We start from the raw sequence: 24,373 nt of genomic DNA on the forward strand, positions 1-24,373 counted from the left end.
AAATTTCATAACAGTGTATGGTAAATCCTAATTAAATGTGCAGAGATGAGTTCTTACAGTGAAGAAGTCACATTCTAGGTAGCATTAGAATATTTAGAGTAAATTTCAACATGTTCTTCCTACTCTTTATTTTGCTTTAGGGTTTCTTACCTCCAGGAGAGATGTAGAAACAGTTGAGTTGAGCTTCATGCACCAAAGTACCCTTAAATTTGACCTCCGTATCAGCAGACAGGTGGCTGGGAAGCGGCTGGTATGCAGGCGTACCAGGCTGAACAAATGCTCGAAGCATTGTGAATTTCCAGATGTATATTGGTTGATTTTTAAAATTAAATAATTATCCTGCTCATGAGCTCTTGTAATTTTTTAAAACCCAGAAGCCATTCCCACAGTAACATTTCAGTGCCACAGAAGTTTACATGGCCATATCACATCATTGCAAGTTTAGGTTACAGTAATTACTTTAAGCTTTAGAATTCTAAAAAACAAAACAAAACACACAAAAAAACACCTTCTTGCTTGATTCTTTTCAACCTTATATTTTCTGTCTTCCCTGCTCTGCTCTCTGCCTATGTACGGGTGGGCCTCTCACCCAGTGGCTTTACGGGAAAACTTGGATTGAAATGTGAACTTCATGGTTTCTGTCAGCCTGTCAGCTCATCACCTCCCTAAGGCATGATGATCTCTGGTTTTTATATATCTCCACAGACTGCTTTGATTGACTCCCTTGTGTGAAAGAGTGATAGGTTTGTCCAGGGGTTGGTAGACCTTAGAGCTAAGAGGCAGGAAACTTCAGTTGGAATGTGTACTTTAATGGAATTCACAGCCTCTTTCCCAGGGGAATGCAGCTTAAGTTTCAAAACTATTTTAGGGAGAAGAAAGTTAGGCCCAGTTCTACATTTTATCTTGGTGCCACTTTTCAGTAACCAGAACTCTTGGTTAATGTTTTCTTCCCCGCCTTGCCTATTTAAATTTTCTATCCAGACTGAACTGGAATCAAAAGAGTTATCTCAAAATGATCCCATTTTAATTTTTAAAGCCATGCTGCTTTAGAGTTAAATGGTTGGGACCTAAAGAAGTCTTCACAATGTCTTAAATAATTACTGCAAACCCAATCTTTCCTTCATTTTGCTTTGACATTTGAGAGATGTTCCATACCATTTTCCCTCCCTAAATCTGCATTTCAGTTATCTCCTGGTAGTGACAGTGTCAAACTGCTCTTCTATTTGTATCAGCAGTTTCCTTGGCATCCCACCCTATGAAAACCTAATTCCTTATGTCAGATGCCACAAATGTATAACATCAAACAAAAGACACCCATAATGTTTCTATTAATAGAGCCTACTCATGAGACAACAATGGCCGGTTTTTCCTCTGCCATTGGGCCTTGGGTTTCTGAGTTATGCTCTGTTTTTCTCTCTTACTGCCACCTTTCTCCTTTGATAGTTTTGGAAAAGCCAGTCTTCAAGGAAAGAAAACTTATACTGTAACTAAAACAATAGACCAGGCTCCTAGTTTTGTAACCAAGGTTGAAGTCACCAAGACACACAAACATATTCAGATTTATTAGTGGTTGAATGTCAGTGATCCAATCTGCTTTGACTTCAAGAACGTGAGGGTAGGCAGATTAGTGTAGGAATCTGTGTAGGGAATCACAGTAGGGAATTATTGTTGATGGACTGGAAGCAACCTTGAATATGAAGTTTCAAGATACATGTTCAGTAATCTGAAGATGAAAGAATTTTGTTTTGATGTAAAAGCTCTCATAGCACATGGACTTCAGAACTCAGATGTTCTTTAAAAAAAAAAAAGTCAGTATACCAAGGAGGAAAATATGTATATATTTCCATCTAAGAGGTAAAATGGTCCTGTTCAAGAAAAAGCTGGAATTTTTTTCCCTCACTTACCCTCCCCACCGCCCACCCTTCACATGCAGGTAGGTAAGATAAAAGATTTCTGGTACACTGATAATTGCAAAACAAAGTTTAAAGGCCTATTGCCACCTTTTGCCAAGTTAGTAATTCAGATTCATAGGTTCCTCTAAGGTATCTGCTGAAAATAGCACTATAAAGACATTTCTTGTACCTTTTGATATCTGAACTATTACTGACAAGAAGCAGAAATTCCATGCCCAGATACTGGTCAGGTAAGAGGGGAAAAAAAGATGTAGTTAGACTATCACAGCTGGGTTTTTTTGTTTGTTTGTTTTTGTTTTTTGAGACAGAGTCTCTCTCTGTCACCAGGCTGGAGTGCAGTGGTACCATCTTGGCTCACTTCAACCTCCGCCTCCTGGGTTCAAGCTATTCTCCTGCATCAGCCTCCTGAGTAGCTGGGATTACAGGCATGTACCACCACGCCCAGCTAATTTGTGTATTTTTAGTAGAGACGGGTTTCACCATGTTGTCCAGGATGGTCTCGACCTCTTGACCTCGTGGTTTGCCCACCTTGGCCTCCCAAAGTGCTGGGATTAGAGGTGTGAGCCACCACGCCCAGCCTTATCACAGCTGTTTTAACAGCAAAAGGCTATTCATATAATTACATGTTTGGAAAGTTTGAATTTAAAGTTTTTTTCCCTTTTAGAAACACGTTTTGTCAGTTTTCATTGCCCCATCATAATATTGTTGGTATTTTCAGTGAAGATTTTTTTAAATATGTATGTAGTTAATGCATTACTTACATGATTAATGCTATCAGATCCTCAACTAGATATTTATAAATGTCTTTTGGAGCTGTTTCAGCCTTTGCTATTAAAATGATATAGATAGGCACATATAAAATATACAACTTATTTGAACATTATTAAATGAATCAATAGCAGCTATATTATGTCACAGTTTCTTTCATTACTAAATGATGAAATCATAGTCATATCTAATCTTTGAGCAGTTTTAAATTTTCTGTACAGACATTTTGAAGCCAGAGATTTATTTAATTTTGTTTTTTCCAGTGGCCTATCCCTAAGTTACAGCTTACAAAAGCCAGTTTTTCAGTTAACATGTTCCTGAGAGAAGGAGAAGGGGAGGGAGGCTTCTAGGCATAATTTGAGTATCAGCCTTCTGAATATTTAAAAATAAAGATGAAATGTTTTTATGAAATGTGCAAATGGAGTATAGAAACAATGATATCTTGAAGCCAGGAAGTTTGGAAATTCTGATTTCATTTTCAGTTCTGTAGGCATTTGTTTAAGAAGATTTTACCAAATGCCTAATGTGTTCAGGTGCTATATTTTTAAGGAGAACATAGTTTATTCAATATGTGTATCTATGTGTGGGTGTGTGTCTTTGCACAAAACCACCACAGATTTCTCTGTGGACTTCTATTTTGATGCTGTTTTTTTGTTTTGTTTTGTTTTTGAGACAGAGTTTCGCTCTTTTCGCCCAGGCTGGAGTACAATGGCACGATCTTCACTCACTGCAACCTCCACCTCCCAGGTTCAAGTGATTCTCCTGCTTCTGCATCCTGAGTAGCTGGGATTACAGGCACCCACCATCATGACTGGCTAATTCTTTTTTGTATTTTTAGTAGAGATGGATTTCACCATGTTGGCCAGACTAGTCTTGAATTCCTGACTTAGGTGATCCCAAAGTACTGGGATTACAAGCATGAGCCACTGTGCGCCTGGCTCAATGCTGTATTTTTAATCTTTAACCCCAATGATTGCTTTTATTTATTCAATAATTATTGAATAAATCAATTCAATACATAGATTATCATGTATTTAAGATGGAAAAGGACATTTTTTTCTATTTTATAGTTTTGAAGATGCTCATAATTTGTTTGATGTGTTTTTTGCAGTGTCCATCTATGGAATTTGGTTTTATGATAAGGAAGAATGCCAAAGAATTGCAGAGCTCATGAAAAAGTAAGTGCTAAAAGGCTAAATATTTTTCAGGACCTGGTGCTTTCATTTGTATTTCTACAAATGTATGTATGTAACTATACTATAATCTTAACAGAATATATCTCCCACAGCAATTCTTTTCACAATGGTTAGGCAAACATTTAGAATTAATTAATAAATGAGAAATAGACATAAGAAACAACTTGCCACATTTTTACTAGATAATATTTATCATCTGGAATGACTCATATTTTCCTGTCTCTGTGAAATATGTATGAATTGTTCCAGATGGCAGTTTTCTTTAATATTTTCATGTATAAATTAGCAATTCTTTGCTTTGAAAAGTTATCAACATGCCTGTCAGTAAAAAGAACATTCAGAGCCATCCTAAAAGCCTGCTCAGGATTCTGTAAAATCTTTCATTTCCTTCTTCCCACAAATGCTTTCCTTTAACTGTTATACATGTTTGTGGGAGCTCAGAATTTCCTCCCATGTCTCAGACACTGAGTACTTAGGATAGTCTTTATTTTCAAACTTCTTAGAAATTGCTGAGTTACTATTAGCTTAGTGATCAGTCAACCATCTCTCTCCTCATTACTAGTCTCTTTCTTTTTTTTTCTTGAGACGGAATCTTGCTTTGTCACCCAGGCTGGAGTGCAATGGCATAATCTCTGCTCACTGCAATCTCCGCCTCCTGGGTTCAAGCAATTCTCCTGCCTCAGCCTCCCGAGTAGCTGGGATTACAGGTGTGCACCACCATGCCTGGCTAATTTTTTATATTTTTAGTAGAGAGGGGGTTTCACCATGTTGGCCAGGCTGGTCTCCAACTCCTGACCTTGTAATCCACCTACCTCAGCCTCCCAAAGTGCTGGGATTACAGGTGTGAGCCACCACGCCCAGCCTAGTCTCTTTCTTTTAATCTCATGATACCTTGTGATTTGTCCCATTCTGCATTTTGGGAAACTTTAAAATTGCTGTCTGTCTTTCCCACTCTTGGCTTCCCTGATTGCATTGAAAGGGGAGGGCTTGCTCTCTGCTCTGCAATTGGTTGACTGATCAATTCTTGAGCCGAGGGCCTGCTCATGGTGAGGCAGTTATTTCCCTGCCATTTATGGGGATGGGTAAGAGCCTGAGAGTGAGATGAGTTTCCTGCACATGCTGTGTCACAGCCTGGGACTGGACGTTAAGGGAACGTGTATTTTGCTAGGTGATAGGAGCAATCTGGTCTCTCTTCTGTATTATTTTTCAGGCAACAGAAGAACTCATTGCTCTAAGTGCTTTTTTAAATGGCCCCTCTTCTCAGGGTTAGAATGGAATCTTTACCATGTTTTGAAACTGCCAGAGAACTACAGGATTTGAGTTGCTAGAATCAACCTTGCTTTGACTTCAAGGCTGTTTGTAAAGTGGGGGGTACTTTCCTCATTATTTCAGAATTCTAAATTGGGTTTCCTTAGCAACTAATGAGAGCATCCTTCCGAATGTACTATGTGAGGAGTTGGCAGACTCTTCTGAAAGGGATCAGAGAGTGAGTATTTTAGGCTTTGCAGTCCATAGGATTTCTGTTCCAACTATAGAATTCTGCCTTTGTAATGCAAAAGCAGCCATAAACAATACGTAAACAAATGAGCATGGCTGTGTTTGTGACCTTCTTTACAAAAACAGGTGGTGGGCTGGAATTGGCTTGCAGGTTTGCTGACTCCTATCCTAGATTCACCTACATAGTGAATTGAGGACCTCAACTCTCATTTTTCTCCTTTAAATTCCTAAGCAGCCTTATTTCTAATATGGTTGTAAGAGGATGAAGATGACTAGGTGAGAACTGGGATGGTTTTAAACACTGTTTGTATTAAGTTGGTTTTTCTTGTGTGGATGTTCCCCGCTGTTTTTCTAGCCTAACTCAATATGAACAGTTGAAAGCCCATCAGGGAACTGGAGCGGGAATCTCCCCAATGATCCTCAATTCAGGAGAGGGCAAAGAAGTAGATATTTTACGAATGCTCATCAAGGCCAAAGATGAATACACAAAGGTGAGTATTTGCCCTTCCTTGTGATGCATACACACTTCAGTTCCACGGTGGGAATATTCTTGTTTAGAAAGGATAGGTGCCGTGGGTCCTGTGCCTTCCACCAAACAAAATTATATTACAAATAAAAAATCTTTATTTGCTTTTAGTAAGCTAAAGAAAATGGTTTGCCTTTAAGTGGATTAAAAAATAGCCTGAGAAATCAATAGCCTTCATATATACAAATAGAAGACTTACTGTAAGACTCCAATTTACAGTAGCAACAAATGAATATAAAATTCTTTGCAATAAAATTCACAAGAAATGGGCAAAACCTATATATAGAAAATGTTTAAAAACTCCTGAAAGGCATGAAAAAAAGACTTGAACAAACGGAAATATGTGCCCTGCTGTTGGATAAAAAGATTGGACATAAAGCTCTTAGTTCTCCTTAAATCTGTACATTTAAGGTGATCACTAAATAAATACCACTGGTTTATTTTCCCCTCCCCCTCCCCTTCCCACTTCTCCCTTACTCTCTAATCCAGACAAGTTGACTATAAGGTTCATGGGAAGAAATATGCAAGAAAGAATAGCTGGGAAAATCCTGGCAAAGAAGAGTGATATTAGCAGCAGCTGGAGGTGGGGGAGATGAGAGGGGGGATGGAGCGAGCTCTCCCTGATTTTAAAACATTGAAGCTTAAACATTTCAAACAGTATCATGTTGTTGGTATTGCTACCTAACAGCCCAATAGACCTATGGGACAGATTTAAGATTCTAAATCTAGGATTAAATCCAATTGTGTATGAAATCTAGGATATGATAAAGATGATAATCTTTAGCTATTTGAGTGAATTCTTAAATAAATGGTATTGGGGCAACTGATAGCCATTTGGAAAAATACACAATTGAGTCTGTACCTCATGCCATACACCAGGATAAATTCCAAATGTATTAGAAATTTAAATGTAAAAATATAATGATTAAGGTACCAGAAGAAAATTTGTATGGATTTCTTTATAATCTAGGAAAAGAGAAATCTTTCAGTTATGCCTTAAAACCCAAAAGCAATTAATTAAACTACATAAAAATAAAAATGTTTTATAAGGCTTAAATATGATGTAAGCAAATAGAAAGATACAAAAACAACTGACAAAAAAATTGTTTATACAAGAATAACAGGAAGTTATTTTATGAAGAGCTCCTAAAAATTGAGAAGTACAAAATTAACACTAGAAAAATGGGCAAAAATAATTTTTTTAAAAATTATAGTATTTGAAAACTAGCTGAAATAAATGTGTTGAAATAAAATAAATATTGAATAAATAAAATTGAATATTACATTAATAAAACTGAATAAAACTGAAATAAAATTGAATATTACATTATGACATAATTAGTTAGTGAAAAATCAGAGTGACTTCAAAACCTGGTGCTTGAACTGAACACTCTTAGTGGGTTATATTTTAAGGATAAAAAGAACTGCAAGAAATTATAAACTTCATTCATTGGTTTTATTGTTTGTAGTAATGTTGGCATTTTAATTTTTCTACTGTTGGCATTGTAATTTTTCTACTGTTGTGGATAGAATAAATAAGAAATTATATAAACATAGTTGGAACCAAAACCTTAGTGTAAGGGGAAAAAAATCAAATCCAATAAGTTAAAACTGTATAAGATTAAGTGGAAATATCAGAATTAGATCATGTTTTGTTTCGTAGGTATAGAAAAAAAAATAGAGTTTCTAACTCTTGCCCTGAAAGGACATAGAAATAAAAGTGACTAACTCAGTAGCAATAAGCATCTATATCGCCCAGATTGTTATTTCTAAATATTACTTCTTTCTAAAAGGTATCAGGACTCTTTAAAGAAATTTCTGATTCCAGGTCTGGAACAGTAAAACCAGCAGGGTCATGTGAAAGGGCACAGTGATCAGCTTCAAGGACACTGACCAGATCATCAAATTCTAACATCAGCAGGAATGACTACAATGGATTAAAACACACTGAATGTATAAAAATTTACGAGGTCATGGTAATGAGAAAGAGAGCAGGCAACCCAAACATATGAAACAAAACAAAATAATTATTAGTTATCTTTTGAAGGTGCTAAGGCACCAACTCCTTCCTCTGAAAATTGGTAATTAATGGGAATGAATTAAGCTTTTATCCTGCCTGCCCTAAAGGGACTAGATCTCAGAGTAATCAAACAGCCATGGTCAATGAGGGAGAGCTCTTCTCTACCAAAGAACTCCAGCTAGTACATGTGGAAGGAATAATAGAACTTAGACTCTGCTTAAAATAATTGACTAAGGCAGTGAGCATCAGTAATATTAATGTTATGGGAAAGGTTGATAGAAACTTGACAGTGGAAGATTCAGGCTGCCTCCACCTGAACCCCAGTGATTATCATCATTAAAAGTTAAATAACCAGACATTCTGGCTTCCCAACGTGATAAAATGTCAAATGGACAGCACCATATTGAACTAGTCTTGCCCAAAGAGTTGATCCTGAATCTCATTAAGCCTTGAACTCTAACTTTTTAGTTTACAGAAAGTGAAAGTGGGTGGGGAGTGAGGGGAAAACAGGTAGAAAAACAAATTAAATGATGCCAAGAGGAAGAAATCAGAAAAACCCTGAATGAAATGGCACATATGGGCAGTTGGACAAGTTTCTTAAACATGCCTTCGCCTTGATTATGAGTTTCTTGAGTACAAAGAACATCTTTTATTCATCTTTATATCCCTTGTTGTCTTCAAAGTACTTAGCACATGATGAGTGCTAAATAATGGCTATTGAATGAAGGATGGAATATTAATGTGAATGGCCACAGTTTAATTATCCTCCTAGTGTGTGGCCTGAATAGAGATGCCTTAATCTCAGCTTCAGACAGTAACAACTATTTCTATGTTCGTTTTTTTTTTTTTTTTAATTCTTCAAAAGTCATTAAAATGTATTATGATGACTTGGCAACTTTTTGAATAATTAATTATTTAATTTATTAATTATACTACATTATGCACACCGAAGATTAATCTTTAAAAGGTGACATTTCTGCCTTCTGGGAACTTCTGGTCTGTGAAGACCGCATAACAATGGTAAATAAATAATAAGTACAAATATATAACAATTTATTTTCTTTTCTTTCCCTCCCTCCTCTCAACACACACATACTTTGTGTTTTTTATCTTCTATATGTTACAATGTTTTGACATCTTAAAAACCTTTCTGGCTGGAGAGACTGCCCCTCCTAGGACCAGCCAGTTTTCAGAGCTAGCGAAGGGCTTGGCCAGGAACACGTCTTTAATAAGCACACTAACCAATCCTAAGCCATACATATCTCCTCTGTCTGGCCTGTACAATATTTCTCTGCCTTAATCATCCCAGGGCCAGGTACCCAGCAACTAGGGACTACTCATAGAGTTCAGAGCCTGCTGGAGTTATTCAAATTGGATAATCTTAACCTGTTTACCTTTAACCTGTTTTTTGAGGAATTCCAGTAAAGGCTCTAGCCTACGCCTTCCCCTTGCTGCTGAGCCCTGAGGCTTCCACATGTGGCCCTGGGCAGCATGGCATGCCTCTTGTCTCCAGGACCTGTGAGTATAATAAACTTTGTTTTCCTGAGACTCTCCTGTGTCTCCTCTGTGGCCTCACCTGAGTGACCATCACATAAAAGAACAACACATACATACTCTCTGTCTCTCAGAAACACTCATATATGGTTCTGGAGATTTAATTTAGGCCATCACTTTATATTATACCTATATCTTGGAATATTTTTCCCCTTATTTTATTTACCCTTCAGAATTTACGTATCCTTTAAGGCTCAGTAAAAATTGATACTTTTTACATGGAGTTTTCCCAGATCCCTTCAGTCAAATTAATTATTCTTACCAGTGAACTCAGTCTATTACTGTTTACAACTTATTTTGTTCTTTCTCATTTATTACATTAAGTCAACTTATCTCAGTACACTGTAAACACTGTAAATGTCAAAGTTAAAACAATGTTCTGTTCATCTTTATGCCCTCACAGATTTGTTATAATGTTGACATGAAATACAGATACTTAATTTGTGTATAGACTGTGTTTCTCAATATATTTAAAAATCAAATATATGCTGTTACATGTGTAATGTCAGTTGCTCCAACTGTGAAATAAATAATAGAAGAAATTATTTCTTCTTCCCTTAATAGCCAGATGATGTGATACAGTGTTCCAGGACACCTGCATGATCAAGCTACTTTCCTAGTCAACATTTTTCTTGGTTTGTCATTGCCCAGTACAGGAACCCTTGGAGTCTTCAAGCTTTCCCTAAGATGGCCTCAGATTATTCTTCTAGCCCTACTACCCTCTACAAATGTTTGAAACTCCTGCCAAACAGAGTACCAATTTTGCTTCCTGAGAGTGCCTTTTCTCATACTGTTCCCTTCTCTTCTTCACCAATCAAAATATGATCAATCTTTCAGGGCCTGCTTCAGATGTTCTTTTTCCTTCACCTTATATCTGACCTGCCTAAGGAGGTGTGCATGCTCCCTGCTAGCTTCCAGAGCCTTATGTTTGGAAGGAGCATTCCATCGCTTTCTTACGTTCGTGCTGTCTGCAATCGCACACACATATTTCAGAAAAAGTGGAGATCCTGAGTAGGGTGGTTCTGAGTAGAAGAAGAGGGGTGAAATGGAAAGGTGATGAGAGAGAAAGAAAACAGAATTTTTCTTCTCAGTGCTTGTTGGGAAGAGAGTCTCCATTGCTGAAAGTGTTCAAGAAGAGATTGAACGATTACATATTGGTGATGTGATAAAACAGTTTGGCTTGTATTGGATAAGTATTAAACTAAAAGACTTCTGATACGAGTTTCAATGCTAGATCTATTTTTTTGCAGTTTTTTTTAAAGAAAAATTGAAATTGAATATATTTATAGTACACAACATGATGTGTTGATATACATGTACATTATAGGATGCCTAAATCAAACTAGTTAACATATGTATTACCTCGCATATTTATCATTTTTGTGTGGCAAAAACAGTTAAAATCTACTCTTTTAGAAACTTTCAGTATACAATATATGTTGTTATTAATTACAGTGGTCATGATACACAATAAATCTCCTGAAGTTATTCCTCCTGTCTAACTGAAATTTTGTATCCTTTGACCAACACCTCCATAATTCTCCTACCCCCAGGCTCTGGCAACTACCAGCATACTCGGCTTCGAAGGATTCAACTTCTTTGGGTTTTATGTATGAGTGAAATCATGCAGTATTTGCCTTTCTGTGCCTGGCTTATTTCACTTAATATAATGTCCTCCAGGTTCATTCATGTTGTTGCAAATGACAAAATTTCATTCTTTTTTAAGGCTGAACAGTACTCCATTGTGTATATGCACCACATTTTCTTTATCCATTCATTCATTGATGGACACTTAGGTTTATTCCGAATCTTGGCTATTGTAATGTTGCAATGAACACAGGAATGCAGCTATCTCTTCAACATACTGATTTCATTTTCCTTGGATATGTACCCAGAAATGGGATTCTTCAATCACATGGTAGTTCTAATTTTTTGAGGAGCCAACATACTGTTTTCCATAATAGCTATACTGATTAATATTCCCACCAACAGTATACAAGGATTCCCTTTTCTTTACATCCTTGCCAACACTTATGTTTTGCCTTTTTTATGGTAGAAATTCTACCAGGTTTGAGGTGATATCTCACTGTGGTTTTAATTTGCATTTCCCTGATGATTAGTGGTGTCCAGCATTTTTTATATACCTGTTGGCCATGTGTATGTCTTCTTTTGAAAAATATCAATTCAGGCCCTTTGTCTGTTTTTTGATTGGAACATTTGTTTTCTTACTGTTGTTTGAGTTCTTTATATATTTTGGACATTAACTTCTTATCATATGTAAGGTGTGCAGGTATTTCCCTCCACTCCATAGGTCATCTCTTCACTCTGTGGTTTCCTTTGCTGTGGAACAGCCTTTTGTTTGGATGTGATCCCAGTTGTCTATTTTGCTTTTGTTGCCTATCTTTAGGGTCACATAAAAAAAAAAAAAAATCATTGCCCAGACCATTGTCAGAGAGCTTTTCTCCTATGTTTTCTTCCAGTAGGTTTACAGTTTCAGGTCTTATATCTAAAGCTCTTTAGAATTCTTAAATTTGCAAACATCCGAAGAAGTAAAAGTAAGACAAATGTTGAGTTATCAGTATATACGATATTGGTAAAGTGAAGTCTATCTAGTTTACAGGAAGTTGATAACATAATATGAAAACCTTATTTTGGCCAAAATTTCATGCATTGTCTTTTGAGAAGTAACTTTCTGTGAATCTGCTTTAAAGTAGCAAAGATGTTAATTGGCGTTTCATCTCTTTTTATTTCCTCCCTATTCAATTTCTAGTTGAGATGCAAGTGAACAATAAAATAACCAAATTTCAGTGAGAACAAGAGCCAGGACCAGAAATGTTCTACAGGCTGCATAGTTAGGCTTGGAGTATTCAGAAGTGGATTATTTGTATTTTGTGGCTTAAGACAAGAATTAGTGGCTCTTTTCTGGATATAGCTGTGAGTTATTTATGAAATTATAGAAAATTTTTTTTGTTGAATGATAAAATTCAAAAGAATATAAAAGAGAAAATCACCAATAATTCTATAACCTAAAGATAGAAACTTTTAATACTTTTATTGTATTTTGTTTCAGACATCTCTCTTGATATAAATACATATGTTTATGTATGTATGTGTTTGTGTGTGATTAAAATTGGATTATATGACATACTTTTTGAGGTTTTATTGTATTTTAACCTCAGCATCCAACAGAGGAAGTTTTTGAGGTTTTAAAGAAATGCCTCAGGTTCTCTGTGAAGAATCCATTATATACTTTTTCAAAAACTGTTTTTTCCCCCAGGTTTTAAAGATATTTGGGTCGGGAAAAGCATAGAAAATTAAACAACTGGAAAATGAGCTACAAACTACTGAGGTGGATGAATAATTCTGAGCACTCTGCTAAGAGGGAGCAATTGTTACATAAAAGCAAGGCTTTGTAGGTAGACAGTCATAGTGACACAGAAAACAGCTTCTGGAGATACATTTTGACTAGGAAGAGCTATTAGGGTTATGCATATGAAGAGACAAAGCAGCCTCTTAGCCCATAAGAAAATGGGCATAGGGAAGCTGGGAAAAATCTGCTTTTCTTTGCCAGAAATTCAGTGTTTTTGAACATAGAAATAGACAATTGTGTAAGGGATTATACCTTAGCCTGTATTCTTATCTTATCTTGGTTATCCATGTCTGGGGAAAGCCAGGCCATTTGGTTCATGCAGCCATACCATCATTCACCTAAGAAGAATTGGAAATAACACTTTATGACTTATAAAGTGATTTCACATCCCACATAATACTTGTGCCAAATATACAAATTATTGATAGAATGCCTGGAAGAAAAGAATTAATCTTTTGTATGGTTAACCTTACATACAGTGCATACAGTGGTCATAGATGCCACACCCTTAGATCGCTGCATTAGAAGATACACCCTGATAACTGTAAAACACATTGGGAATGTTGAGTTCCCGAGGGACAAGATTGTGTTTACGTTTCATTTCACGTCAGGTACAGTGTGGAATGTTTTGGGTCCTGAGGCCTTGAGTGTACAGTGGAAACTAATGATGCTTCAGAGAGTCCCATAGTACAGAAGGCAGCATTTTATATTGTTTTATTTAGTGTTTTGGCAAACTAGACACCAATATCATTGCCGTGCTCTTTTTGTTATGAATCTGACTGTGTTAGCAATTGCATGGTTAGTTAGATTAATGTATGATAATGAGTCAGTGTTTGAAATGATGAGATTTGTCGCTTGTCTCTTTCTCTGCAAAATTCTAATTTGTAGTAAGTGGCTCAGAACACTCAGATTTGAATTATTCTGTTTATGCAAGAAGACATTTATTAAATAAAGATGATGTTAGTAATTTTTAAATCAGTGATTTGAGTCAGCTTTTTCATTTCTATAGACCAAAAAAGGTTGAGTTACTTTGATGAATGTACTCAGCTACTCTCCAATTTTAAGTCAACTGCTTAAATTGTCATGTTATTTAAGGAATGGTTTCTGTAATTGTTTATCATTGAAAAGCGTTAGACTACATATATTTAAATGTATAGTCAATATATTAAGCATAGATATATATATATAGACTGTCAATTATACAGGTGTCTAAGAACCCCTTGGTCCTGCAGGCTGGTGTTATTAGTAGTATTTGGAGCACTGAATTGTCCAACTAAGAAAAATTAAATTAGAACTTGATTTATACTCAAACATAGCTGTTAGAGAAATTTAAGGGATCTTCCTTTGTGCATGAAAATCTATCAAAAACACAGGCATCTACCAATTAGATAAGAAGTAAAAAGACAGTCTTTTAAAAAGACTAAGGCTTTTTGAAGCCAAAAATGAGGTGTTTTTTTTTTCTATTTCAGTGTAAAACCTGTTCTGAGCCAAAAAAGATAACCAGTTCATCTGCCATCTATGACAACCCCAATCTCATCAAACCAATTCCAGTGAAACCCAGTGAAAACCAGCAACAGCGTATACCTCAGCCCAGCCAGGTACAGAGTCCTCTGCTTGTCATATTCAGTGTGTCTCTAGAATTCTTAAAGAACTTTGACCCAGAATATAGTCAGGGGAGGGCCTGGTGTTGTTGAAGAATGCTTTCAGGTAAACCAAAGAAAGAGAAATTTCAAAATATAGATATTTTTCATTATTAATCATTTACTCTTCCTAGAAGAGGGTTAAAATTTTTACTTTTGTAATGTACCACATTCTGTCCTAATCTCTTGTGAACTTGAACTCCTTAAAAGATAATGTATTTTTTTTAAAAAAAAACAAGCCAGCACAGTGCTCAAGCCTGTAATCCCAGCACTTTGGGAGGCTAAGGCAAGAGGATCCCTTGAGGCCAGAAGTTTGAGAGCAGCCTGGGCAACATAGTAAGATCCCATCTCTACAAGAAAATTAGCCAGGCATGATGGCATGTACCTATAGTCCTAGCTACTCTGGAGGCTGAGACGGGAGGATCATTTGAGCTCAGGAATTTGAGGCTACAGTGAGCTGTGATGCACCACTGCAAGACTCCATCCTGGGCAAGAAAGCAAGACCTTGTCTCAAAAATCAAAAAACACCCTAGAAAACTAATAACGTTGTCGGAGATCACAGAAACATTACCCATTGGGTCCGTATTCTTCTGGGATAGGTAGTTTCCCAAGGCCACCTGAGAGAACAACAACCAAGGCAACAAAACTGAGTTTAACACTTCTGAGCACCTCCTCTGTGCCAGATGCAGTGCCCGCACTATAGACTGGGTAGGCTGCTGCAGAGACCTCAGAGTCCAGAGGAGTGGTATAAAATTCCTCTTCAGACAGGATGACCTGTTACTGTATTTGCAATCTCAATTAGAAACATTACAGCAGCTTTTGTATTAGTGTATGTTTACATATTTCAGAATAGTATAGCAATGACAAAAATTGTCAATCTGTAGGTGCCATTAATGATTATAAATATAATATTGCTGTATCATTTTGTCACGGCTATGACTAGTTAGAAAGATTTTCTTAAGGGAATTAGTTTAAATCGATTTTGAAAATGAACATGGAGCCAAAAGACACAAAGACTATAGTAATGAAAATCTTATATTGAATTTTTAAAGAAAATAAGTCTTTTCTAATTTTTAGCTTTCTTTTTATTGCTTGTTTTCCATGGAAAGTTTTTATTATATTTTAATAGAGAGACCTGAATATAAAATAACTTTAAAATGAAGCTCATGTTTTCTTTTTGAGATAGGGTTTTATTCCTGTTGCCCGGGCTGGAGTGCAGTGGCACCATCCTGGCTCACTGCAACCTCTGCCTCCTGGACTCAAGTGATCCTCCCACCTCAGCCTTCCAAGTAGCTGGGACTATAGGCGTGTGCTGCCATGTTGGCAATTTTTGTATTTTTTGTAGAGATGGGGTTTTGCCATGTTGCCCAGGCTGATCTTGAACTTCTTAGCTCAAGCTGTCTGCCCGCCTTGACCTCCCGAAGTGCAGGAATTATAGGCATGAGCCACTGTGCCTGGCCTTGTGTTTTCTTAGTGCAACTATTCAGAAAACAACAGAAAGAGGTAGAGAGCAGGAAGAAAATAGCTTTGTAAGTGGCTGGGCCAAGGTAGATTTTATGTATCCAAGGACTTTTCAAACCCTACCATTATATATTTGAAAAGATCAAGTTAGATTAAAAGTCTTCCATTTCTTTCCAGCCCTAGATTTCCATAATTCTGTGAAAAGCTACTAGAAATTCAGAAATTCTCACATTCCTTCTCATATTACTCTGCAGGCTTAGATGGGCTTCCTATTGAAGAGACTGTTTATGTTTTTAGTGCATATAATTTCCTACCAATGTGGTTTCCAATCTGTGAAACCCCAGGCCCTCGAAGATCCTACACCTGTTTTTTCAGTCAACAGATACTAAAATATAACAACTGTCTTGTGGGTGCAAGGGGAGCAGGCTATGAAAAATTTTGACATTAAAAAGGGAGTCTCATTTTTAAAGTTGATTATATGATTTTCATTCTCGCTAATCGACCCTTTGTAAATAGAGTAAGTCATCAGTTAGGTAAGTTAGGTTTCAGAGCACTCCCTCATATAACCAAATTGTTTGCAGACTCATCTCAGGTATCTTTATTTTTTCCAGGCCTTAGACCCTGAACCCCAGCACTTGTCCTTGACAGCTCTGTTTGGGAAGCAGGACAAAGCTACATGTCAGGAGACTGCAGAGCCTCCACAGACCCTCCACTTCCACCAGCAGCAGCAGCAGCAGCAGCAGCAGCAGCAGCAGCAAGAGAAGCTTCCAATTAGGCAGGGGGCTGTACGCTCCCTGTCCTATGAGGAACCCAAAAGACACTCACCCCCCATTGAGAAGCAGCTCTGTCCGGCCATTCAGAAACTCATGGTCAGGAACACAGACCTCCACCCATTGTCAGAGCTGCCTGAAAACCGGCCCTGTGAAAATGGCAGTTCCCATTCTGCAGAAGAAGTTTTTACAGGACCTGTCCAGCCAGGGTCTCCTCACAACTTTGGGACTTCTTGTGGTGTACAAAATGCTTCCAGAACTCAGAACCTGTTAGAGAAACTTCACAGTACCCCGCTGGGAGCCGCAAACAAGTGTGACCCTAGTACACCAACACCTGCCAGCTCAGCTGCCCTGAACCGCAGCAGAGCTCCCACTTCTGTCACCCATGTGGCTCCAGGAAAGGGTCTGGCTCAGCTACCACAGGCCTATTTCAATGGCTGCCTTCCACCTCAGACAGTAGGACATCAGGCTCAGGCTCATGGAAGAGAACAGTCCACACTCCCAAGACAAACACTCCCCCTGTCTGGTAATCAGAGTGGCAGTTCTGGAGTGATCTCCCCTCAAGAGTTACTGAAGAAGCTTCAGATTGTGCAGCAGGAGCAGCAGCTGCATGCCTCTAACCGGCCAGCCTTGGCCGCTAGGTTTCCTGTGCTCACTCAGACCTCTAGAACAGGGAAACCCTTGGAATCCTGGATCAGCAAGACATCCAGCACAGAACAGCAGACTCCTCTTTTTCAGGTAAATATGTACCAGGGGCAAAATAAAACAGCCTGGCAGCATAGCAAGACTCTGTCTCTACAAAAACAACAAACAAAAAAAGTTAGCCAGGCTTGGTGTCTCACGCTTATAGCCTCAGCTACTTGGGAGGCTGAGGTGGGAGGATCCCTTGAGCTCAAGAGGCAGAGGTTACAGTGAGCTATGATCGTGCCACTGCACTCCAGCCTGGGTGACAGAATAAGACCCTGTCCCTTAAGAAAAAAAAAAAGAGACGAAAAGGTATTTACTATAGTGCAGTGAAATTTAGAGTTCACTTCTGTGCTGTAAGGACCATGTATCACATACATTTCTGTTTGGAGCAGGGTGCCAGAAGCCACCTCTGTGCATCTTGATTGCCTGAACTTTCTGCCTGAAAGGAGAATCTTCACTTTGGTTAACAATCTGAGAACCTCCCCCTGCCTTTTAGAGAGCGTTTACTTCATAGAGTTAAATCATAATGTTAGGAGGTCTGAAGACCAACACAGACATGGGAGAAAAGCCTCATCTTTGACTGTAGGAACATAGTATAGTCTGCTTTGAAATCAGTCTAGAATACTGAGCATCTGACCTCCTCTGGTGTTTCAGTCTACAGTAAATTATTGCTTATTCACTTATTTAGTAAATATTTTTGAACACTTACTACATGTCAGGCATTGTCTACATGTGGGTACATAATGATGAAGAAAACAGACTCCTTACCTCTACCCACAGCCCACGTTCTAGGTTCTTGAAATAAACAGAAAGCAGCATATTTCCTCCTTAAAGGCGCAGCGTATTTTTATCTTTCTTGGTATCATCAGTATAGCCTAATGAAGATCAGGAGAGATATGCATGCCACCCACCTCCACCCCCCACACAAACTGCCAGAGAGGGAAAATAGGACCATTTTTAGAAGTATTCTGTCCTTTAGGGAAGAGCCTCTCCGTGTCTATCACTGACTTGGGACAGAGAGGAAACCACAAGCTTGATCGTCTGCCTGTGGGTAACATCTGGGGATCTGACACTGAATTGTTTTCCCTTTGGATTGGAACACATGTATTGAAAGTACATTGGGTTTAAAAATTGGAAGTTTCTCCCTGTGTATCACATACATAATCACTGGCCTTTCGTCATGTTTTATGTACCATTTTTTTTTTTTTGAGACACAATTTCACTCTTGTTGTCCAGGCTGGAATGCAATGGTGCGATCTCAGCTCACTGCAACCTCCGCCTCCCAGGTTCAAGCAATTCTCCTGCCTCAGTCTTCCAAGTAGTAGGGATTACAGGCACCTGCTATCACGTCCAGCTAATTTTTTGTATTTTTTTAGTAAAGATGGGGTTTCACCATGTTAGCCAGACTGGTCTCAAACTCCTGACCTCAGGTGATCCATCCACTTTGGCCTCCCAGAGTGCTGGGATTACAGTTGTGAGCCACTGTGCCCTGTCTATTATGTAACTTATAACAGTTTCTCAAAAATCTATCACTTTTGGCCAGGCACAGTGGCTCACGCCTGTAATCCCAGCACTTTGGGAGGTTAAGATGGGAGGATCGCTTGAACCCAGGAGTTTCAGACCAGCCTGGGCAACATAGTGAGACCTTGTCTCTACAAAAATATTTTTGTTTTTAATTAGCCGGGTTTGGTGGCGTGCCACCATGGTCCCAGCTACTTGGGAGGTAGGAGGGGGCAGATCGCTTGAGCCCAGGAAGTTGAGACTGTAGTGAGCCATGTTCACACCACTGCACTCCAGCCTGGACAATAGAGTGAGACTCTGTCTCAAAACAAAACATTCAGTTTTTTGAAAACAAAGATCTTAGGTATGTACCAAAAGTCTTTGTGGGCCCCTGAGTCAAAGTGTTCTCCTTTATTATTTATTAACATCCCTAATCTGAGTACTGGCTGCTATAGAAACAATATTCGTAACTCCTGCTCCCCCTCATTTCAGTGTTATTGTCCCTCTTTTAAAAACGTCTGCTTTTTTTCTCTTTGATGATTTAGAATTAGAAGCAGGGGATGAATATAGTCTGACTTACATTTCTGATGTACAACTACTTTGACTTTTCAGTACTCACAAATATCAAGAGCCGAGTGAGGAAGGCGTGCATTTCAGCAGCCCACGCTGTGCTCAGAATGCTTGACTCCTCCTCCAGGGAGCATCGCTGCTCAGCACCGCTCCTCGAAATGTCACGCAGGGACAAGTTAAAAGAAACAGCCTGCCTTCCTCTAGGCCAACTTCTGCTCAAAGAGATGCTAAGGGAGTGATTATAGAATTACAGCAACTTCTAGCTTGCTGGCCTCTGTGCCTCCCTCTCAGGAGTTCTTCTGGGGAGTTAGGAGGCTGATAAATAACATTCTTTTTTTTCCCTGAGTTAGAAGCAAATGATAGCTGTAGGAGTCAGTCAGCTAAGGATCAAAATGTCACTTGCATAACTGAAAGGGCTGTTAGAAAACTTGGTTTCAGGTCTGTTTGCCAAGGGAGTTAGACTCACCAGGCCGTGGCAGGGCTGAGCAACAGGCAACACATCAGCTGCAGAAGCTAAAGATGCAGGCTTTCTGCAGGCAGGCAGATCCTGTCAGGGAAGGACCCCGAAAGGGTGGAGCCACACATCACTCTCCCTCCCAAAGAGCAGTGCGTGAGGCTGCAGGAGGGGCAGGGAGTTGCTGTCACAGCACCTCCTGTGCTCCAGGGTCAGGAGGGGAAATGGGTAGGCCCCTATCAAGTAAGGGTGACAGCTCACATAGGTTGTGAGACCTTTAAGTCAGAGTCATGGACAGCCAGGTCTGAGGAAAAGGTCAGTAGTCCTAAATGCACATTGCCAAATACTGGCAGTCAGCCTAAAAAATAAACTGTCACTCAGAGGCCAAGCTTCATATGCAGTGGGAACAGCAGTCACCACAGCAGACCATACCAGAGCTGCTCAGTGATGCCAGAGGAAGGTACACGGAGAGTGGAAGAAGAATCAGTTACGCGTAGACTATTCTCAGCTAGGGAAGCTGTGCACAGGGAATGCTTAGATCGCCCGCATCCACTGCAGCAAGCTGTCATGCCATGAGCTGCTCCTGACCCCACCCCTGTGTGTATTTGCTGTGAGCAGGTCATCTCACCTCAGCGCATCCCTGCTACAGCAGCTCCTTCTCTGCTCATGTCCCCCATGGTGTTCACTCAATCCACCTCCGTCCCACCGAAAGAAAGGGAGAGCGGCCTCTTGCCTGTGGGAGGCCAGGAGCTGCCTGCTGCCACCACCAGCCTCCTCCTGCCCATGCAGAGCCCAGAGCCCTCCGTGATCACCAGCAGCCCACTCACCAAGCTCCAGCTCCAGGAAGCACTGCTGTACCTCATTCAGGTAAGTGGGCACATCGTCTCCCTTTGCACCTGACCACACCTGTTGGCCTCCTGGCTGTGACTTTGAGATAAAGACTTGGCCATGGTCTGCTTAGCTTCCGTGAGAATAACAGGTGTGTGTAACAACTCATCCTGACCCCAGCGGCTTCTGTGCTCATTTAGCTTGGTGTTATTTAGACTACCAAGTGTGGCTTTGGGTGTCTCAGCTCTTCAAGGATTTTGTCATTTGAAGGACTGTCTAAGGTCTCCAAGCTGTCACCTGTCATAAGAGAAGGAAGCACACGCTGGTGATTAAGCAGTCCCTGAGAGAACCCTGGGTGCTGCCAGGGGCCTGGACAGAAAACTTACCATTGGGAAGTAGAGGTGGGAGCAGTCCTGGGCAAGGGGCCGTCTGCCGAGTGGGGAACAGGTCACTGAGTGAGTGGAATACAGGGAGGGAAGCAAGTAATGGCCGTGGCTGCTGCAGGTGCATTTTACAAGTCATTTTGAAATCTGCTCATTAGGATGGGATGGAGCGACAGGACTCCTTGTGAGCTGCTCATGTCACTTGTCTATGAAATTGTGAAATAATAATGAGTACAGTAATAGCTAACACTCCATAGAGCTGGTGCCAGGCCCTGTTTTAAGTGGCACACACATATTAACTCATTCACTCCTTACACAACAACCCCGTTATTTTTCCCATTCTACAGAAAAGGAAAGTGAGGCTAAGCAACTGGTGAGGCACACAGCTTGTTCAGAACACAGCGGGGATGCTCCATGCTGCCAGGTGGCTCGGCTGCCCATCTGTGCTGCATGTAATGAGCTCTTGCTACCGTGCAGGCCCCTAGCCTGGCCCCCGAGTGCCACTTCCCATGGGCTCTCCCGTGGGCCGTGCTCTCCACATGAATGTTACCAGGGACCAGCCTCAGGAGAACATTCAGCACAGATGCCCTAGCAAAGCACACCCAAAAAATAAATGGTAGGCCTTAAAAAGTGGAATATTTGTAGCCAGACAGACTTGAGACACCCCAGTTAATGTATTTAGGTGTCTTTTTGGTAGATAGTCTTTAAGAAAACTTGTGGCACTTTGCTTAAGCATCAGGTGGCCTTTAGAGAGCAGACTAGCCCTTCTGCGGTTGTCTTGTCCTACTCAGAAAGACAGTGGTTTCTATTAGTAAAATACTTTTTAAAAGCCTACATGTTGGCCAGGCGCAGCGGCTCCTCACACCTGTACTCCCAGCACTTTGGGAAGCCAAGGTGGGAGCATTGCTTGAGGCCGGGAATTCAAGATCAGCCTGAGCAACATAGTGAGACTATAAAGAAGGAGACAATTTGAGAGAGAATGAAAGGAATGGACTAGAAAACAGCAGAAGTGTAATAACAATCAGATATAAAGAAGGTCAGCAGCAAATAACTGAGCCTTACTAACTCATAAACAAGTATCAGGATAAAAATATTTGCCACCTTTTAAAGCTATTCATGGTAAGCTCATGAGGAATTAGAAAGGACATCTGTGAACTTCTTTACTTTGAGCAAATTTCTTAAGTTTGAATTTAAAAGACCCATATGTTTTTCTGGCTCATTCCATTCAGATCACATTGTCTTGAGACTCTGTTAGTCCAGAGTAGTTGCTGAACACGGCTGGTTAGAAATTACATTCCCCCTCCCTCCACTGTTGGAATGCATTTTACTTCTTCCTGTGTACTAGACCTCATCTTCCCAGTCACTCAAACAGTCTGTTTTTAGTCTCTGCCTCTTGTTAGGATGCAGTCTCATGCATAGGAACTTTGTGACTACTTTGTAGGAAAAAAAGGGATAACATCACTCTCTTCATTGCATGAAAATAATGCTAACTCTGTGTGGGGTGCCAAGAGGGAATGAAGGGGGAATGTGAAGTGTGGGTGAATTACTAACGCTGTAAAGAATTTGAGTGGGAGGGAGAAGTCTCTAGAATTAAAAAATGAAGAAAACCACTGATTAGACCATGATTCCCACTCTTTGCCAGGCAAAAGAGCCCAGAGACTACCAGTCTTATTCCTGCCCACTTGCCAAGGCCAGAAACTTTCCATAACTTATGGAAAAACTTACAAGGACTTTGATGAAGTACTGATGAAGCATATTGGAAGTAAAATCCTAAGTAATGCCCAAAACAAAGTAAACACATGTAGGTAACGTGGAGGGCCTTTAAAAACCACAGTGGCTCATGCCTGTAATCCCATCACTTGGGGACGCCAGGAGTTTGAGACCACCCTGAGCAACATAGTGAGACCCTGTCTCAACAAAAAAACTGACAAAAGCCAGGTATGATGGCACACGCCTTGTAGCCCTAGCTACTTGGGAGGCTGAGGTGGGAGGATCGCTTGACTCCAGGAGGTTGAGGCTGCAGTGAGCTATGATGGTGATACTGCACTTTAGCTTGGGTGATGGAGTGAGACCCGGTCTCAAAAACCAAAAAAAAAAAAAAAAAAACGAGAAACAAAAAAACACACCACAGCAATCTCTTAACCAAACTTTGAGACCACTGGCTTGGATCTTGTCCTCCTAAATCCTCTGTCTGCTGGGGGCCCCTTGTCTTTTCATGCAGCAGGCCAGGCTGTTGTTGAGTAAACCTTGCTCCATGCTGCCATGTGGCTCAGCTGCCCACCTGTGCTGTATGTAATGAGCTCTTGCTACTGTGCATACGGACGGTGGAAAACCAGCAGCTCTGTCCAGCCTTGCCTCAACCCCACATAACATTCACACGTGCAATTAAAAACCACCAGCTGTTAGATCAGACAGGGAGAGATGAGCCTCTCAGTGTCCAAATGCCGGTTCAGCTCTAAGACAGACGAAGCCTTTTGTGTCTGCCAACCAAGTTGCATTCTCTTGGGTCTTTCTATTTGTTTTCCAGAACGACGACAACTTCTTAAATATAATCTATGAAGCCTATCTCTTCAGCTTGACTCAAGCAGCCATGAAAAAGACTATGTGAGAGCAAGTCCTTTTAAAACTGATCTTCAGGTTCCTTCTAGAACTCCGGCACAAGGTTCTTTCACGTCAAGTGTTGTTTCCTTCAATGTTTCTGCCTTTTATTTTTAAAAAAGTATGTATAATATGAAGTAAAATGTTTCAGACTTTTTTTTATAGTCAGGTGGAGTTTTTTTTATTAAGTTCTGGGATACATGTGCAGAATGTGCAGGTTTATTACATAGGTATACACATGCAATGGTGGTTTGCTGCACCCATCAACCCGCCATCTACATTAGGTATTTCTCCTAATGCTATCCTTCCCCTAGCCTCCTACTCCCAACAGGCCCCGGTGTGTGATGTTCCCCTCCCTGTGTCCATGTGTTCTCATTGTTCAACTCCCACTTGTGAATGAGAACATGTGGTGCTTGGTTTTCTGTTCCTGTGTTAGTTTGCTGAGAATGATGGTTTCCAGCTTCATCCATGTCCCTGCAAAGGACATGAACTCATCCTTTTTTATGGCTGCATAGTATTCTGTGGTGTATATGTGCTACATTATCTGCTCTATCACTGATGGGCATTTAGGTTGGTTTCAAGTCTTTGCCATTGTGAATAGTGCTGCAATAAACAAACATGTGCATGTGTCTTTATAG

At 39.9% G+C, this 24,373-nt stretch overlaps 2 protein-coding genes across 36 annotated transcripts in view; one reads left to right on the top strand and one right to left on the bottom strand.

The window, feature by feature from the left end:
* Positions 1–651, bottom strand: part of CACNA1C (calcium voltage-gated channel subunit alpha1 C) — a 700,658-nt gene extending 700,007 nt beyond the window's left edge. For all 35 annotated transcript variants that reach the window (XM_064377545.1, XM_064377576.1, XM_064377544.1 and 32 more), the window contains exon 1: positions 151–651. In XM_064377545.1, the coding sequence (XP_064233615.1) occupies positions 151–289 (139 nt within the window). In that variant the 5' untranslated portion in view covers positions 290–651. The remainder of the gene's footprint in view (positions 1–150) is intronic.
* DCP1B (decapping mRNA 1B) overlaps positions 1–23,892 on the top strand; it is a 52,855-nt gene extending 28,963 nt beyond the window's left edge. Inside the window, exons 4-9 of the mRNA XM_012476331.3 lie at positions 3,793–3,859; positions 5,730–5,865; positions 14,314–14,442; positions 16,557–17,453; positions 20,545–20,793; positions 23,665–23,892. Coding sequence (XP_012331754.2) covers positions 3,793–3,859; positions 5,730–5,865; positions 14,314–14,442; positions 16,557–17,453; positions 20,545–20,793; positions 23,665–23,745 — 1,559 coding nt within the window. The 3' untranslated portion in view covers positions 23,746–23,892. The remainder of the gene's footprint in view (positions 1–3,792; positions 3,860–5,729; positions 5,866–14,313; positions 14,443–16,556; positions 17,454–20,544; positions 20,794–23,664) is intronic.
* The last annotated feature ends 481 nt before the right edge of the window (positions 23,893–24,373 follow it).

This window comes from Aotus nancymaae, unplaced genomic scaffold (genome assembly GCF_030222135.1).
Source record: "Aotus nancymaae isolate 86718 unplaced genomic scaffold, 86718_ANA_hifiasm-v0.15.2.pri h1tg000016l, whole genome shotgun sequence".
Lineage (NCBI taxonomy): Eukaryota > Metazoa > Chordata > Mammalia > Primates > Aotidae > Aotus > Aotus nancymaae.